At 35.1% G+C, this 16904-nt stretch overlaps 1 protein-coding gene across 2 annotated transcripts in view; it reads left to right on the top strand.

Moving 5' to 3' along the window:
- XRN2 (5'-3' exoribonuclease 2) overlaps positions 1 to 16904 on the top strand; it is a 76948-nt gene that overhangs the window by 28933 nt on the left and 31111 nt on the right. For both annotated transcript variants that reach the window (XM_039874350.1, XM_039874349.1), the window contains 7 exons: positions 898 to 981; positions 1901 to 1998; positions 2605 to 2684; positions 3938 to 3994; positions 14006 to 14074; positions 14170 to 14301; positions 16485 to 16612. In XM_039874350.1, coding sequence (XP_039730284.1) covers positions 898 to 981; positions 1901 to 1998; positions 2605 to 2684; positions 3938 to 3994; positions 14006 to 14074; positions 14170 to 14301; positions 16485 to 16612 — 648 coding nt within the window. The remainder of the gene's footprint in view (positions 1 to 897; positions 982 to 1900; positions 1999 to 2604; positions 2685 to 3937; positions 3995 to 14005; positions 14075 to 14169; positions 14302 to 16484; positions 16613 to 16904) is intronic.

The raw sequence follows: 16904 nt of genomic DNA, 5'->3' as shown, positions 1-16904 counted from the left end.
TTATTCCCTATGGTTCAGATGACCAATAAAGGCAATAATCACAAATACAAAAGTTTTGAGTGGCAGTAGTTTCAAAATAATTTAGCTCTATTTACCGTTTCTCTTTGCTACTTAAAATTTTTATTTCTATATGTTCTAGTATATATAGAAGCAGAACATATTTAGCTTTAATTACTTTGTATATTTTTCTAGTACTAGATGCTATATTACTGGTATGCTTCTTTGAAAATTATGCCTGTATGTGCAAATAAAGCAATGACTTTAATTCTAGCACACTTCAAAGGACAATTTTCAGCTTGAAAATGAACATCTGTTATTCTCTCTCTACCCCCACCCCCAGTTATTTAAGCAAGTCTCTAAAAATTTTTTGTATATAAATTATTAGGTTTTAAAATGTAAACAGAATACTATGCAGTTTTAGAGCTGGCAAGGACATCCCAAGTATTCTAGTTAGACAGACCTTCTGAGTATTTTAGTTGTGTGATCTCTTTTTACAAAAGTGGAAACCGAGTCTTAGAAAAACAAAAAAGGATATGCTCACACACTTGGAAGATTTACTGGCCTGCCCAAGGGCATCCTAGTAAGTAAGTCCAGAACATAGACCGATGTCCAGGTGGCAATTTGTTGATTTAAATCAACAGTTTTATCATCAGAGAGTTACAACTCAGCAAACGTGGTTTTCCATATGAGCCATTTTAAGGATGGAAAACAGAATTTTTTTTTCTACCACCACATAGAAAGTATTCACACTTCAATTTTGGCTAAATAGAGTTCATTTCCAAAATGTTTTGATATTAGCAGGGATACTCTACCAGCAGTGTTTATTTGGACCAGTGATAACTTGGAATTTAGGTGATCCTAATAGCTGAGGTGTGTGGTGTGCATTTGTTTCCCCAGGTGTTGCTCTGTTGCCATTCGTGGATGAGCGCAGACTACGAGCTGCCCTAGAAGAGGTGTACCCAGACCTCACCCCAGAAGAAAGTAAGAATTATACTTCCACTTGGTCACCATTGAATCTGTGTAATATAGAATTTACATTTTCTTATAAAATTCAACCTTTTTTTTTTTTTTTTGTCAGATTTCCCATGAAGGACATAAATCATTAATTTTACTTCTTTATAACAAATGTTATCTTTGCTTCTTAAAACTTATTATCCATAAATTGAATAGTAATTAAATGAAAAATTTTTAATTATAATGTTAAATTTATAAGAAAGCAACACTTCATGACATACACACACAAAAGTAGTTTTGCCTTGGTAGGTATTATTAATTTCATCCCTCTCCCTTCTTCCCATTGCCTCCCTCAAATAACAATAACTTTGCTTGAAAGGTTAGGTTGAAATAAGTATTTGTCCTCAGAGTAACAACTTTGAAATGTTCTTTTGCATAAAAAGTGGTATTTTGTCGTTACTACTGACAGTTAAAAGTATTTTTTTTCTACCACCACATATTGGAAATTGCGAATTTTGGCTCTGTTGGAAAATTTATTCAATACTAGTATAATAAACCTATAGAAATAATTTCTCTATTGATCATCCTTAGAATAATCTTTGTTATTAGATGATACAATTTGTGTTTCCTCAGGGAATGTTTATATATTTCTTATAGTAAGAAATTGAGTTCTGTATAAGCAAGGAAACTTTGTCTCATAATACTGTATTCAGGTATATTTTAATGATAATTTTTTTATGATAGTCATTGATCTTTGAAACTTTATTGTCAAATTTTTTTTCCTTCTACAGAGACACATCATACATGCAGGTCTATCACTTTTAAATTGTTTTTTGTAAGCTTTATAATTAAGTTTTTAAAATTTAGATGCTTATTTTATTCTCATAAAAATTGCTGTTCCAGATATAATTGTTTTATCTTTATTCTTTTCTTCTTTTCCCGCCAGCTAGAAGAAACAGTCTTGGAGGCGATGTCTTATTTGTGGGAAAACATCACCTACTCCACGACTTCATTTTACAGCTGTATCAGACAGGTTCCACAGAGGTATAGACTCTTTTCAATGATGAAATGATTTTAGACAGTATAGTTATTTGGTTAACTCATCAGAAATACATTTTTTAAATTTTGGTGAAATACAAAAAATTTACCATTTTAACCATTTTTAATTGTATAATTCTGTGGCATTAAGACCATACACAGTATTGTGCAACCATCACCATTGTTCATCTCCAGAACTTTTTCATTTTCCAACCAGACACTCTATACCCGTTAAACAGTATTAAACAATACCTCTCCATTTTTCCCTCCCCCAGCTTCTAGTAACCTCTTTTTCACTTTTTGTCTTTATAAATTTACCAATTTTTGGTACCTCACATAAATGGAATCATATAATATTTGTCCTTTTGTTTCTGGCTCATTTCATTTAGCATGTTTTCAGGGTTTATCTAGTTGTAGCATGTGTCAGAATTTCACTTTTTTATGGCTAAATAATATTCCATTGTATTACATACCATGTTGATGGGAACTTGAGTCGTTTCCACCATTGGCTATTAAGAATAATGCTACTGTGAGCATTGGTGTACAAGTGTATTTTTGAGTTACTGATTTCCATTCTTTTGGGTATGTAATCAGGAATACATTTTTCCATAGCCAATGGATGTACCACCTGAACTATGTCATGGGATTCAAGGAAAGTTTTCCTTGGATGAAGAAGCCATTCTTCCAGATCAGTAAGTGTTCATTTGTGTATAATTGAGGTGACTGGGACTAAGTTTAGTTAGCATTTTTACCTTGTTGCCTAAATGTTTTATTTTCTAGTAATAGTGAGAAAATAGTGAGAAAACAAAACAACAACAAAAAACCTGTTGGACTAAAAAAGACTTGGGCAAAGCTGTATAACATAATAGCTATATCACTTTGTGCAGGGAGCCTAGGGGATCCCTAAAACCTTTTCAGGAGATACACAAAGTTAAAAATATTTTCATACTAATACTAAGATGTCATGATGTTATTTGCTTTTGTCACTCTCTTTCTCTCTTGACCGTACGGTGGAGTTTTCCAGAGGCTAAATGTAGTGTGATATCTCAAGAAATTGAATCAGAAGCAGATAAGAGAATCCAGCTATTAAGATAAATTTTCAAAAATGTAAAACAGTGATGTTCTTCTCACTTATTTTTGTTTTGCTTTGTAAAATTATTGTTTTCATAAAAAATGTTATTTAAATTAACAGATAATGGGTTTATTCCTGATATCTTTAAATTAATATTTTTAAAATTTCTTAGTTTTAATTTTTAATAGGCAAATATTGATAGATATTACCAACATAAACAAAACTCTTTGGGCTCCTTAGTTTTTAAGAGTGTAAAAGGATTCTGAGATCAGAGTTTGAGAACCGCATTTCACGGGTTTACATCTAGGAATATAATTGCTGATCGTAGAGTAGGTATTTGTATCTTCATTTTTTTTTAGATAAAATCTTGTGGTTTTCCAAACTGATGACACTGTTTTATAATCTCGGTGGCAGTTTATGAGATATCTTGTTACTCTCAGTTCTTGCAAAGCCTTGGAATTGTCACAACCTTAATTTTTGTCAATCTGATGGATGCTTATTGGCACTTTATTGTAGTTTATAGTTGCATTTCTCTGATTACTAATGAGAATAAAGCCATATTTGATTTTCTTAATTTATAAAATACTTGTTCTATGTTTCTGTTCATTTATTTGTCCCTCCTATCCTTTCTTTTTGGTTTGTAGATATTGTTTACAAATTCCAATTTAAGCCCTTTGCCCATAATTGTTTTCTGTTAATGAGATTACAAACAAGAGAGACTGGGTCCTAAAGATAGAAACGATTATATTGTTTTAGTTGGTGTATTTTAATGATTTCTCTTTCCTAAAGTCTAACAAACAGCACCATCTTACTTCCACTTAGCTAAAAGGTTATACTTTACAACTAGATGCTTCTTCACTTTTTTCTCTTTAGAATCGTATGTTCTCCTGTTCCCATGTTACGGGATCTGACACAGAACGTTGCGATCAGGTAAGTTTTCCAAAATTCATGTCATTCAGAACACAGCTCTGAATTTGCAAATAAGTTTAAGAAGACTTGCGATTCACAAGGAAATAGCAGCTATTATTCCATCAATCCTTTTGAGTTTGGAGAAGTCGCTGTGTAGCAGACCTCAGAGCAGAGCCTCTTGACTTTAAATTATGTATATTGTTAAGGTTACTGATTTAACAAGCTTGCTTCTCTGTTTTTTGGTTTCCCCTGACAACTTCTGATTCTTCCCAGATTAAGGAAAGTGGGCAGTAGAAAATCGGAGTTTCTAGGAATGATTTGCTATATAGGAGCAAACAGAGCTCCACATACCAGAGGCCTATACAGCTTCACTATAAATTAACAGATTATCTTAATTATATTTATAATTGTGGCCCTGCAGAGTTTAAAAACAAAACGGTTGAATACTTTATTTTGGTTAAGATGAGATAGAATGAATTTGTGGTAATTCCAGTCAGCAGTTATTATAAACTTAAAGGACTAATTTCTGCTATCTGGAAAACTTATTTATACCTCATTTTTTCAATGTCGATAGTGTTTTCTATTGAGTAAAGATAATGTAAAATATAATATGACTGTTTAGAATAAAAATCAAACTTACTACTTATTTCTATAATTATTGTGTATAATTACTAATCTCCGTGGCAGAGTTTATGTTGTCCCTTTGTTCAGTCTTTAGACAAGAATAAGGCAAACACACCCTAGTCATTTCAAGGATTTCATAAAAGCTATTTGTGAATCCTCCTTTCCAACTCGTTCTTATTATTGCTCTGACTCTCAGGAAATAGTTTAGATTTTACATAGATTTCTCATTGTGAAGTATAAGCATGTTTATTTTCCTATCTTTAATGACTTTAGATAGCAACTGCCATTCTAGAAAGGCTTTTATTTAAAGAAAACCATTATGAATCTGGAAAGTCTTCCTAGATTAGTTGCTTTTATTTATCTTTACACATAATTTTTCCTGGCTCTTTGTCTCTGGGCTCTTTTGTTAAAGGTGGAGTTCATAATTGTAAGCCATGCTCCTCTGCCCATCACAAACAGTCTGGCTCCCACAGATCCCATATGGACACTGTGTTTTAACCTTTGGGGTCTCTGGCTTGCCGCAGTACTTCAGACCTGTTAATCCCTCAAGTTTTCTCTTTGGATTGTTGCATGTTTCCTTGTCCTCCTCAATTTTTCTGCATGTTTTCAAGGGTCTTCCTGCTCAGTTCTCTAGAAATAGTTAATTCTACTTAACTTTGTAAATAGGATGGTCTTGCCCAAGGGAAGAGTTAAATAATTGACATATCCTGAAAATTTTGTTTTGTATGATGCTGTTGTTAGTTGAATGTTTCTGATCCTGAAAGTGCCTTTGATATTATTTGGTATAAACTGTGTTCACAAGATCATTAAATTTATAAAACAAAATTCAGATCCAGGTGCTCATTCAGGGATATGTTGAAATACCCTCCAAATAAAATTGACTTAATTGAGTTAATATCCTAGAGATTCATGAAAGACCATAGTTAATTACCTTATAAGGTAATTTTCAGCATTTTCTTTTGAGACTGAGATTCAGTTTACCACAGTTTTTGTGTGTTTGTTTCAGGGCTTGTTCTGTATCCAGTGTTGTTTTTGCTTTATAAATGAAAATCTGAAAATATAGCTTGCAGTGCCAGTTGTCAGTTTTTTCTCACTATTTTGACTCCTAGCATTTTTTCCCCTTCTCTATTTGGATGCATTTACTATTCCATTCCATATTTGAAAAGTCATTTCCTCAAGTTGAGTGTTAGGTTGGTTCTTACCATCACATTAGGTCTTATCTGCAGCGTTGAGAAAGTATATTATAGAGGTTATTGACATGTCTTAAAGTCATAGAAGGAGCAGTAGAAAATAATGGTTAGCTGTGACCTAGGAGATATTTTTTTCCAATTTCGATTCCATAAATCATTCAACCTATTAGTAGATTAACTTTGAATAGAATTGAACTGTCTCTCTTAATTTAACTCATTCTGCTCTTCCTCCACCATTGTAATTTGCTTAGACATAGTATTTATTTTTAGAGTAATCCTTTCTCAACTTTATATAAATCCTGTGTATGGTTTTAAATTGCAGAAAGTCATTTTCCTGGTACAGCAGCACAATTTTGTACTTATCTAGAGTAGATACACACGTATACACCTATGTTTACCTCACACTCAGTATTCCAAGCTGACATCTTTGTTCTGTGGCCCTCACCAGTTCTCCTTGCTGATCTCTCCTTTTTGTCCCTGGACCTCTTGTTTTCCCAGTTGCCGAGACTTAGGAGCCCATTATATGCTTTGGCTTCTCACTTTACGTTACTCCCAATGTCTGCACTGTTATTCTGGAACATTTTTTTCTTTTCAATTATTTTTTTATATCTGACTTTTTCCAGTGAGCCTGTTTTGTATTTTCTTCTCCTGGATTACTGTAGTGATCTCCCAGCTGATTTATTCCACTATCCTTCCCACTGAATATATTGGCCTGTGATATAAGGCTTATCTTTCTTAAACATTACCACCCCTCATAAATCTTTGGTTACTCTGTAGTGCCTGTAAAATTACACTCCTTTGCTTTTTCAAGGCCTGTCATAATTTGGCAAAGCTGTAGTTCCGTGCCTGAATCACCATAGTTCCTCAAGAACACCTCCTCCTTAACCAGGCTGGTTCCTTCTGTGCCTTCCATTCATTGTTTGGAATGCTCTTCCCTTTGTAAGCTACCCTTCATTACTTTTCTTCTAATCTGAAAGGTAATCTATAATTTATAATATTTTTTCCCCAGCTTTATTAAAGAATAATAGACAAATAATTGCTCATATTTATATTGTACAATTCAATTTTTTTTTCAATTATACTTGGCATACAATAATATATTAGATTCAGTTGTACAGCATAGTGATTAGAGATCTATATAACTCATGAAGTGGTCACCACCCCACTAAATTAAATACTCCTCTTCCCCCTTACATATTTTTTACAACGTTTTTTATTACGTTCCTTATGCTACACTTTATATTTCCATAATTATTTTCTATTCATTTGTACTTAATCCCTTTACCATTTTTCATTGTCCCCTCAAACTTCCTCCTGTCTAGTAGCCCTCAGAATATTCTCTGTATCTATGAGTTCGTTTCTGTTTTCGTCGTTTATTTTGTTCTTTAGATTACACATGTATGCAAAATCAGGTGGTATTTGACTTTCTCTGACTTACTTCATTCAGCGCAATACTCTAGATTCATCAAGGCAATATCTTTTTCTATCCCCTTTCTTTTAGTCTGTATCTTTTAAACTAAAGTGAGTCTCTTGTAGGCACCATATGTAAGTGTCTTATTTTCTTATCCATTAAGTTTCCCCATCTTTTGGTTGGAGCACTAAATTCTTTTCATTTGAGGTACTTGTTGATAGGTATGTAGTTATTACCATTCTTTATTCATGTTTTTGATACAAGTTTTTCTTCTTAAAGAAGTCCCTCCAACATTTTCTCAAATACTGGCTTAGTGTTGATTAATTCCTTTAGCTTATTTTTGTCTGAGGAGCTCTTTATCTGTCCTTCAACTCTAAATGATAGCTTTGCTGGGTAATGTATTCTTGGTTGTAGATCCTGGATTTTCAACACTTTGAATATTTTGTGCCAAGCCTTTCTGTCCTGCAAAGTTTCTTTTGAATCAGCTGCCAGTCTTTTGGGTGCTTGTAGTTAACTAATTGCCTTGTAGTTAACTAATTGCTTTTCTCTTATTACTTTTAAAATTCTCTCTGTATTTAACCTTTGGCATTAACTTTGGTGTGATCCTCTCTGGGTTAATTTCTTGGGGGACTCTCTGATTTTCCTGGGGTTGTATGTCTTATTTCCTTCACTAGTTTGGGTAAGTTTCATTCATTATTTCTTCAAATATATATTCAACTTCTTGTTCCCCCTCTTCAGGTACCCCTGTGACATGGATGTCGATACCCTGAATTTTGTCCCATAGGCTCCTTAAATTATTATTATATTCTTGGTTACTTTTTTCTTGTTTTTCTGGTTGAGTGTCTTTGGCTTTCCCATTCTCTATATTGGTGTTTCAGTCCTCTTCTTCTACTTGGTTGATTCTCTCTACTGTACTCTTCATTTCAGATAATGTATTCATTTCTGACTGGCTCCCTTTTATAATTTCCATTTCCATTTTTACATTTTTTTTATTTCTTTGTTAAAGTTTTCACTGAGTTCATCTACACTCCCCCTGAGTTCATTGAGCATATTTATGACCACTGTTTTGAACTCTACATCTGTTAGATTGCTTGACTCCACTTTTCTTGATCTATGTTCTGCTCTTTCATATGGTTTCTGCTTCTTTGTCTTCCCATTTTGGCTGCCTTTCTGTGTGTGTTTCTATGTACTAAGCAAAACTCCCAAGTCTGCTGGTCTTATTAGCATAGCTTTGTGTAGTAGGTGTCCAGTGGCACAGTCCTGAGAGGGCTTCAGCTGCAGGCCAAGTTTAGCCCCAGTCTGTGCACCTTTGGGGCCACCTATTAAGATTCAGCAAGCAATTCACAATGCTTACAGTTACATCAAGGGGCCATCCCAGAAACCGAGATCAGCTGTCACCAGTGTGAGTCTTGGCACTACTCAGGAAATGGCACAGGACTCCCCAAGGACACACCTGGATGTGGCTTGGGTGAGGCCATGAGTTGAGGAAGGCAGAGTTTCAGGGAATCTTCTAGGTGGAGCAACCTCTGTTATCCAGTTAGAGGACGTCTCAGCTATGGCAGCACTGTATCCACTCCCTGGGACGTGGGGAAAGCTCCACGGAGGAACAATGGATACCTTTGGCAATTCTGCCTGGGAAATAGCCTTGCCTCTAGTCCTCGCTCAGACAACTCAGTGTCCCCCTGTAAGTCCCTGGTGACCCCCGAGCAGCCGACCTGGCGCTGGTGCTCAGCGTGAGCAGGTCTATCACTGCAAAAGTTCACTGACGGACACTGCCCCCTTAAGAGGCGTCTGCTGCTGCTGGTTGCCACTGCCATAGCCTCTGTCCCACTCAGCCGCTTGGGACCGGGCAGCCTTGTGGCTTTGCCTCGTCCTCCCTGCAACCATTTTAGCATGATTTCTTATTTCTCTCCCTAGTTGTAGTGCTTCTGTTCATCTAGACCCCCAGGCGTCTCTGCTTACTGTTTGCTCTGTGTTTCCATCTCAACTTCGATGTGGTCGCAAGAGGAGATGAGTGAAGCTTCTATCATCTATGCCATTTTGCCTGGTTCTCAATTTATATAATCTTTACATATATTCTTTTCATCAGTAGCATTGTATAGCACCCAATATAGTTCTAAACTTAATGTAAAAGCTCAGTTGCTCGTAGTATTAGAACCAGTGTTTACCAAAGCCTCTGAAGAGCCCAAACTTATTTCTTCAGAGGAATGTTTCTCAAACTTTCTGTATTCACTTTTGGGTGTATCAGGCAAGGGATAGAATGTTTTATCTCTTCAAGGAGATTTTTTTTTTTTTAAATAGATGTATGTGAAGATGGATTTTTTAAATGTAATCATTACTTCAGTGATTGTAAGACTTGTGGTTGGCAAGCAAATAACTCAAAATCCAGCGCCTGAAAGGAAGTGGAGACATGCAATCAGTAACAAGCTTAATGGTTGGAAACTCTCAGAAAGGTTTAACTTTCACTGCCTATAATACTTAACAAGACACTGAACCAGTTAACCTCTTCTGATAGAATGTCAGAAAAGACATCTCAAGTCCGTAAACTCTTTGTTTTAAAATGTCAAGTATATGAATCATAAAATTTTCACTGCAAGAACAGTTTACACTGGTATGCTGATTTAGCATTAATTATAGAATGTGTCAGGATAAGGTAGAATAAAAATGAGACATGATATTTGGAGTTTTCTGCTTTTCTTTGTGAAGTGTGCTAGCACTCTCAAACAATAATAGGACTTAAAATGGCATTTCTAAGGATAATTCTTAAAGTGAATTGATTCCAAAAAATGTGTTGTACATTCTATTCTTTTTTTTAATTAAGACTTTGCTATAGTATTTTCTTCTTACAAATAGTTTTAAAGTGCTACTTATGATACAGATAAAAGCACTGTTCAGTTTCCTTACTTTGAATGATGCTTAGGTTTTAATTTTTTATTTATTTTGTCCTTGGTGTGTTTTTTAAGACAATTGAGTAAAAAAATAATAGGGAGGTTGCCTGTCAAGGGTTGGATCCATTGTATTATTCCTGGGTCAGAGCTGATCTGGTGCATAGAAGCTTATGCTGGGTGAGTAAGCACTATTCCACCTGGAAGAAGTGATTGAAAACACTTCTCCTGATTACCAAATTACATTTAACTTAATATAAATCAAAATACAATTTTCTTACCTCAGCTAGGCAGCCTGTTGAGTCCATCGGCTGTTCTGTTAACTCATTTCCTCCCTGAGAGTGGTGCTTTCTTGTCAGTGTACTGCTTTCCCTCCCCTGATAAACTCTCTACAATTAACCCCTTTTGTTTCTGATGGTTAAAATTTGTCAATGAGTAATCTGAATTTTTTACCTTGATTATTCCCAGTATTTGTATTTCTATATTTTATTATAATAAAATTATTTCCATTGTATTTAGTACTCTACCTGTAAGAATTTGAATTATATAAATCTGAAGAAAATGAAGGAAATTCTAAAGTTTGGATCCAAATGAAAGTTACTCTTTGATATTTTCCTAATGGGTTCCTGTCTAGTTTACCTGTTTCACTTTTAGTAGGTTTGTTTAAGTTGTAGCTTCTATTAGCACATTGGAAAAGTACATTTGAGTTGTGCTCTAGCTCTTGTTATTTAATTTCTGAAAACAATAATAGTTCTTAGTATATATTTTTGGGAACAAATTAAAATACCCAAAATCTCTCAACCAGTGAAAGCTTAACTCATTTTAGGAGAGAGTAAGTCTCTAATTGTTCTCAAAGATCTAACAGAAAAGAGTGCTTTAATTTTTGAGATTATATGTTTCTTGTCCTCCAAACTTATTTTTGGATACTTCTTTCCTGTCTTCCTAATGGTTTGTACCATGTATCACTTTGTTGAGTGTGGCTCTGAGAGGAAGGAAGGAAGATCTTGAAAATTGTTTTCCCATTAGCTTGGAAATTTTTTTCCTTTTAGAGCATGAGCATGAATAGTGGAATTTTTAAAACAATTTTATTGAGGAATAATTGACATACAGTAAAGTACACATTTTTGACAAATAGGCAGATTTGTCTTCTCACACATTAGTTTCAGCTGTCTTATTAAATCTCTTGTTATAACCATGGTCCTTTAAGAGAGATTACCTCCGTACCCCAGAATTATCTCTTTTCACTGGGCGCATCCTACTTTGGCCATTTCTTCATTTTCTTAGTTTCACCTTTTTTTGTGCGTGACTTGCAGATTTTCGTCTTTAGTCCTCCTCTTCTGAATATATTCTTCATTCCATTTCTGGCCCTGCCATTACTTTTGTTTGCCCAACTTTTCCACCTCATGTACATGTTGAAGACTCCTTTTGATCCTCCCCTCCTTATACACTACTACTGGGTGATTCTTTCTGAGTTACATCTTTGATTGCTTTTACTCTCTTATTGACTGAGGTGGCTTCACGTTGTGCTCATAACAAGCCCTTCACAATAGTATCCCAGTTCAAGCAGTCTTCTGTTCACATACTTTTGCACCCCAATTTAACCCTTCTCAACTGGAGTACTACCTAAAAATTAAATCTGAGAACTTAAAGCATTTGTTACATGTAATGAATCGGTTTCTGTCCTGTGCCTTTAGAATGATAGTAGTTACCGTTCTGTGATATCTCTTCAGTGATACTAGTATCTTCCTTGGGAGAATTGAGAATGTAGTCACTCAAATCGTTTTATAAAGGCTTACTTCTCTCTCATATTCCCATCGAGAAGGCTGCTCCAATTAAACTGAGCTACTCCTTGGTTCTTAGACCCCTTTCCATGTCTTTGTTCCATTTATTTCCTCTGCATTCCTGTAACCAATTCTGTCCCACCTTAAACCTCAGCCTTTTGGATGATATTTTCCTTGGTCCCAGGTGAGAGAATTCCCTTCCTCCTCCCCCATATACACATGCTTTTAGCCCACACAGAGACTTGCATGTGGAAGGCACGTGCACGCACATGCTTTGAGTCAGCATCTTTTCTGTGCCTGTTACTGCCTTTTCCACTTTCTTCCTTATAAAATTGTTATTAAACATTTCCTGTGTCCCTTATTAGAAAGGGAGGCAGGCCTGATGTGTTTGTACCTCCACTCCCACCATGAGACCATGTATGTCTGTGGTCCCTAACCTTTTTGGCACCAGAGACTGGTGCTCCTCTGAGAACCTAGTGCCCGATGATCTGAGGTGGAGCTGAGAAAGAGAAGCTAGCACTGGGGAGCGGCTGCAAATACAGAGATGAAGTTTCGCTCTGCTCACCCATCACTCACCTCCTGCTGTGCGGCTCAGTTTGTAATAGGCCACGGACCCCATACCAGTCCGCAGCCCAGGGACTGGGGACCTCTGATATATGCACTGGGCACTCTAAAAGTTTGTTTAGTAAACTGCTGAGAACCCTGCAAACAGAGAGAACTACTTTGAGACACTTTAGTTGCAAGTCTTGCTTTATTACCAATTTTCTCTCTTTACTTTGTATGGGCCCTCATAAGCCCAAATAACTTCTGTTTTCTCTATCACCCCCTTAAACTTTTAACACTGCCTGTCTTGACTTGCCCTGCCTAAGCCACCTTGCTCAATAGAAAACGTGAGGTACAAATAGTTTCTAGTGAAAAATGAGTTGTAAGAGGACCAGATTGAGTAAATAAAGTGTTGCTCAGATGTTCTTGAACTCATAGCATTTTTATTATAAATGAAACTATTTTTATGTACTTAAAATATACAGTTAAATCCTACTGCAATAAAATTTCTCTATAACAGATGAGCCCTAAAGTGGCAGTATTTGAAGAGGAAAAAAATTAACTCTAAAATATCAAAACAGTTCAGTTAAACCTTTTTTAACTGATTGCAACTGTAATTTGTATTCATTGGAGGAATTTTAGAAAACATAAAGTACAAAGGAGATGGTTGATTATACAGAGAATATCATTGGTAACCCTTGGGTAAATATGTGTCTCGTCTGTTGTGTATATATTTTCCTATATCATTGTTCTATTACTAAAATGTTTAAAATATCAACTGAGTATTCCAATTTAATGAAGAACCATAGTTTCTTTAACCATTCCACTATTATTCACATACTTAGGTTTTATAGTTTTTCCGTATTACGAATACCGATGTTATAAGCATTCTTAAGTATAAATCAGACACATCTAGAGTTCCAGAGAGGCTTTGCTGTGTCAGAAGAAAGACTTACGCACTTACCAATCTTTGACATAGACACATACACATATCACCAGAAAGGAAGTTTGACCCAGGTTATTATACTCAAAGGATGAATGTACAGCCTTCTAAAATTGTGACTTGTTTTATTGTCAAAGAAACACACATTAGTAGAGCAGGATAGAAGTTTACAACTGGGAAGTTTAGTGTTTTTACCCCTACAGATTATTTGTGTTTATTTTTTGATTTTACAAATTTTTCTGTTGTTTGCATCTTGTCCTTATTTTAGCAAGAGCTGCTTTTCCCTAAAATGCTAGCAGGAGAGTCTTTGCCAGGGCCTGGAACGGAATCAGAGGTGTTTTTTGTTGTTGTAGATCTCTTCAGCCTGTCTCTAATGTTATTAGAATTTCTCTAGTGTTGAGCAATGTCTACTGTTTCTCTGTGATCATCCACAGCTAGAACATGGCTCTTCCCACAGAGTTACATGAAGGCTATGTATTAGGAATTAGTGGCAGTTTGGTTGAAAATATTTAGACATTCGGCAAAATTATTGACAAATAATTTTTGGAGAAGACTTGAACTTTATTGTTTAAACAGGATTATTACCTCAGTTTACATGACAGTTAAGCCAGCCTAATGCAATAAAATCATTAAATTGTGTATTGTTCTCTTCTAGTATTAATTTTAAAGACCCACAGTTTGCTGAAGATTACGTTTTTAAAGCTGTAATGCTTCCAGGAGCAAGGTAACAATAATGTAGTTACAAAATACACGCTATCTAGATTTATTTTGTATGAACAGTGTTCATCCCTGTTTTCTCTTTTATTTTCTGATGGTCAGAAAACCAGCACCAGTACTGAAACCTAGTGACTGGGAAAAATCCAGCAATGGACGGCAGTGGAAGCCCCAGCTTGGCTTTAATCGGGACCGGCGGCCTGTCCACCTGGACCAGGCAGCATTCAGGACTTTGGGGTGAGTTGTAGGTTTCTATCCTTTGTATATTTTGCTTTTTCTGAATCATCCACAAAGTATTGAGCCAGTATTTATGCCATTGATATTTAAGATAATAGTAAATACAACTTTTTTGCAGGTATTTTAATGACTTTTCTGCTTTTCAGTTTTTAAAATTCACTTGTTTCTGTGGTTTACATATTGCTTTATGTGTTGCTTGAGAATTCCACTATTTTCTCAGGAGATTTTGCTATCTTTCTGACAGTTGTTTCAAAAGAATACATTCTCTTTACCCTCAAGAAAGTTTTAGCTGAATTAATGTGTGACAGAATCCGTTTAAAGTGTTGGCCAGTTCATTGGTACAGAGAGCCACCAGTCTCCTAGATTGTTGCTTAACCAGTATTCAACAGTGATATCTGTTGTTGCTTGAATTTTTCATTTCTTTGCCTGTCAGTTAGATTGAATCTCTTTTAATATGTCTGTTGGTAATTTGTATTTCTTTTTCTGTGAATTTCTGATTTTTATCCTTTGCCCTTATTAGCAATTGAATTGCCTTTTTCCTGGTTACACAGAACTATTTATAGAGAGGAGACTTTAAAACAATAGATTAAAAGCTGGATTAAAAGGGCAACAGGCTGGGAGAAATATGGATGAATTATTGTTTATTAATTAATAATGATAACTCATATATAGATATTTCCAATTCATAGGAAAACCTTAAGATTCAACACGGGATTTAGGCATTGGATTGCCATCAGCATGTACTTATAAAGTGAATTGTAAAGGACAGTGTGGCATAGCAGTTAAGAGCATGGGCTCGGGATCCTAAATGTCTGGATTCAGATGCCTTTCTACCACTAGATATTTTTCTACAAGTTACTGAACTGTCCTATGCCCCCGTTTCCTGTGGGTAAAATAAGAGTGATAATTTCACCTACTTCATGAAGTTGTTGTGAGGATTAAGTGAGTTAATATTTACCGAGTGCTTAGAATAGTTCCTCAACCCTATGGAAATGTTATCTGTTATTGTGGTTGGTTGTTTTGGAAGTCTTTATTCCTAATAGTAAAAAAAAAAAAAAATTGCAAATTTAAAATATTCTTAAGAAACTTTTTACATTATTTCAACTGTTTTGGAAAGCAACATAGAAGTACCTCTAAATAGAGTTCTGAGTTCTGAAGATACTCTTAACTTTGATCCAAATTCCTTCTTGGAATATATCCTGCGAAAATAATTTTAGACGAGCATAAAGTTATATGCCAAAATATCTCCAGTGCATTGTTATCTATACTACTACTACTACTAAATTAGAGGAGTGATTTAGTAAAATATGAGACATCAGCATGGTAAAGTATTCCATGCATATTACAGTTATGAAGACTATGAAAGATATAGGGAAATGTTTGATATAGTTTAGTAAATTGAAAATAGCAAGATATAGAGTATTAGTGTAGACAGTTGGCCCTCTGTGTCCCCAAGTTTTACATCTGCAGATTCAACCGACTATGGATGGAAAATATTGGGGGGAATATCTCCAACAGTTTCAAAAAGCAAAACTTGAATTTGACATGTGCTGAGTACTACACTGAATCCATTTGAATGAAGTGATGTGTAGACATACCCTGCTGTAACTTATATGCAAGTGTAGGTTATATGCAGATACTACACCATTTTATGTAAGGGACTACTCAGATTTTGATATCCCCAACTGGTCCTAGAACCAGGCCCCCACAAATATCAAGAGACAACTGTACAGTAATAGAAAAAACTGAAATGTAATGCAAAAAAAGTACTTTTTTTTTTTTTTGCTTAAAGTAATATATATTTAAATGATTATCCATTAAGAATCTTGGTGTGACAAATGAACATTTGCTGTCACCATTAATATCAGGTACTGTTTTAAACTTTGTTAATCTTTTAAATTTGCATTATCTTAATCAGATCTAGTAGTAAAGAGATGGCTGCTAGCACTTGTTTAATTTGTGTCAGTTGTGATGTGATGGATATATCTAGATATACTTTTTTTTCTGGTTGTATCTTAGTACCACCTAAATGAAGCCAGGCATTGCTTTAGGTAGGAACCTGTGGTTCTGTGAAGAACTTGGCATTTTCCTTACCCTTTATAATTTGTTTTGTGGATAGAAGTGGTTCAGAAATGTTAATCATGAAAACTAATTACATGGCATTTGGATTGCTCCCTTTACAGCCATGTTATGCCGAGAGGCTCAGGAACTGGAGTTTACAGTAATGCTGCACCACCACCTGTGACTTATCAGGGAAACTTATACAGGCCGCTGTTGAGAGGACAAGCCCAGATTCCAAAACTCATGTCAAGTAAGCTTTTACTAATTAGTTATTTTACATGCTAAATAAATTACAACAAAGGTTGGTTTTTAATCTTCATTGCTATTGTATCAGTGCAGAGATAGTGGACTTAAAAACAATTTAGAAGAATTATAAGAGACTACTTCATATAGTCTTCAGACATTTTTACTGTATACAGTTAATTGAATATCTGAATTGGATTTCTTATTTTCATTTATAAATCTTTTGAGTGAACATATGCAAAAAGATATGTGGAATGCTTGCTGTTTGTAGTGGGGCAATTAAATCACGTGCAGTAAAT

Source organism: Pteropus medius, unplaced genomic scaffold (genome assembly GCF_902729225.1).
Source record: "Pteropus medius unplaced genomic scaffold, Ma_sr-lr_union100, whole genome shotgun sequence".
NCBI lineage: Eukaryota > Metazoa > Chordata > Mammalia > Chiroptera > Pteropodidae > Pteropus > Pteropus medius.
This window is presented reverse-complemented; position numbering and strand designations above follow the sequence as displayed.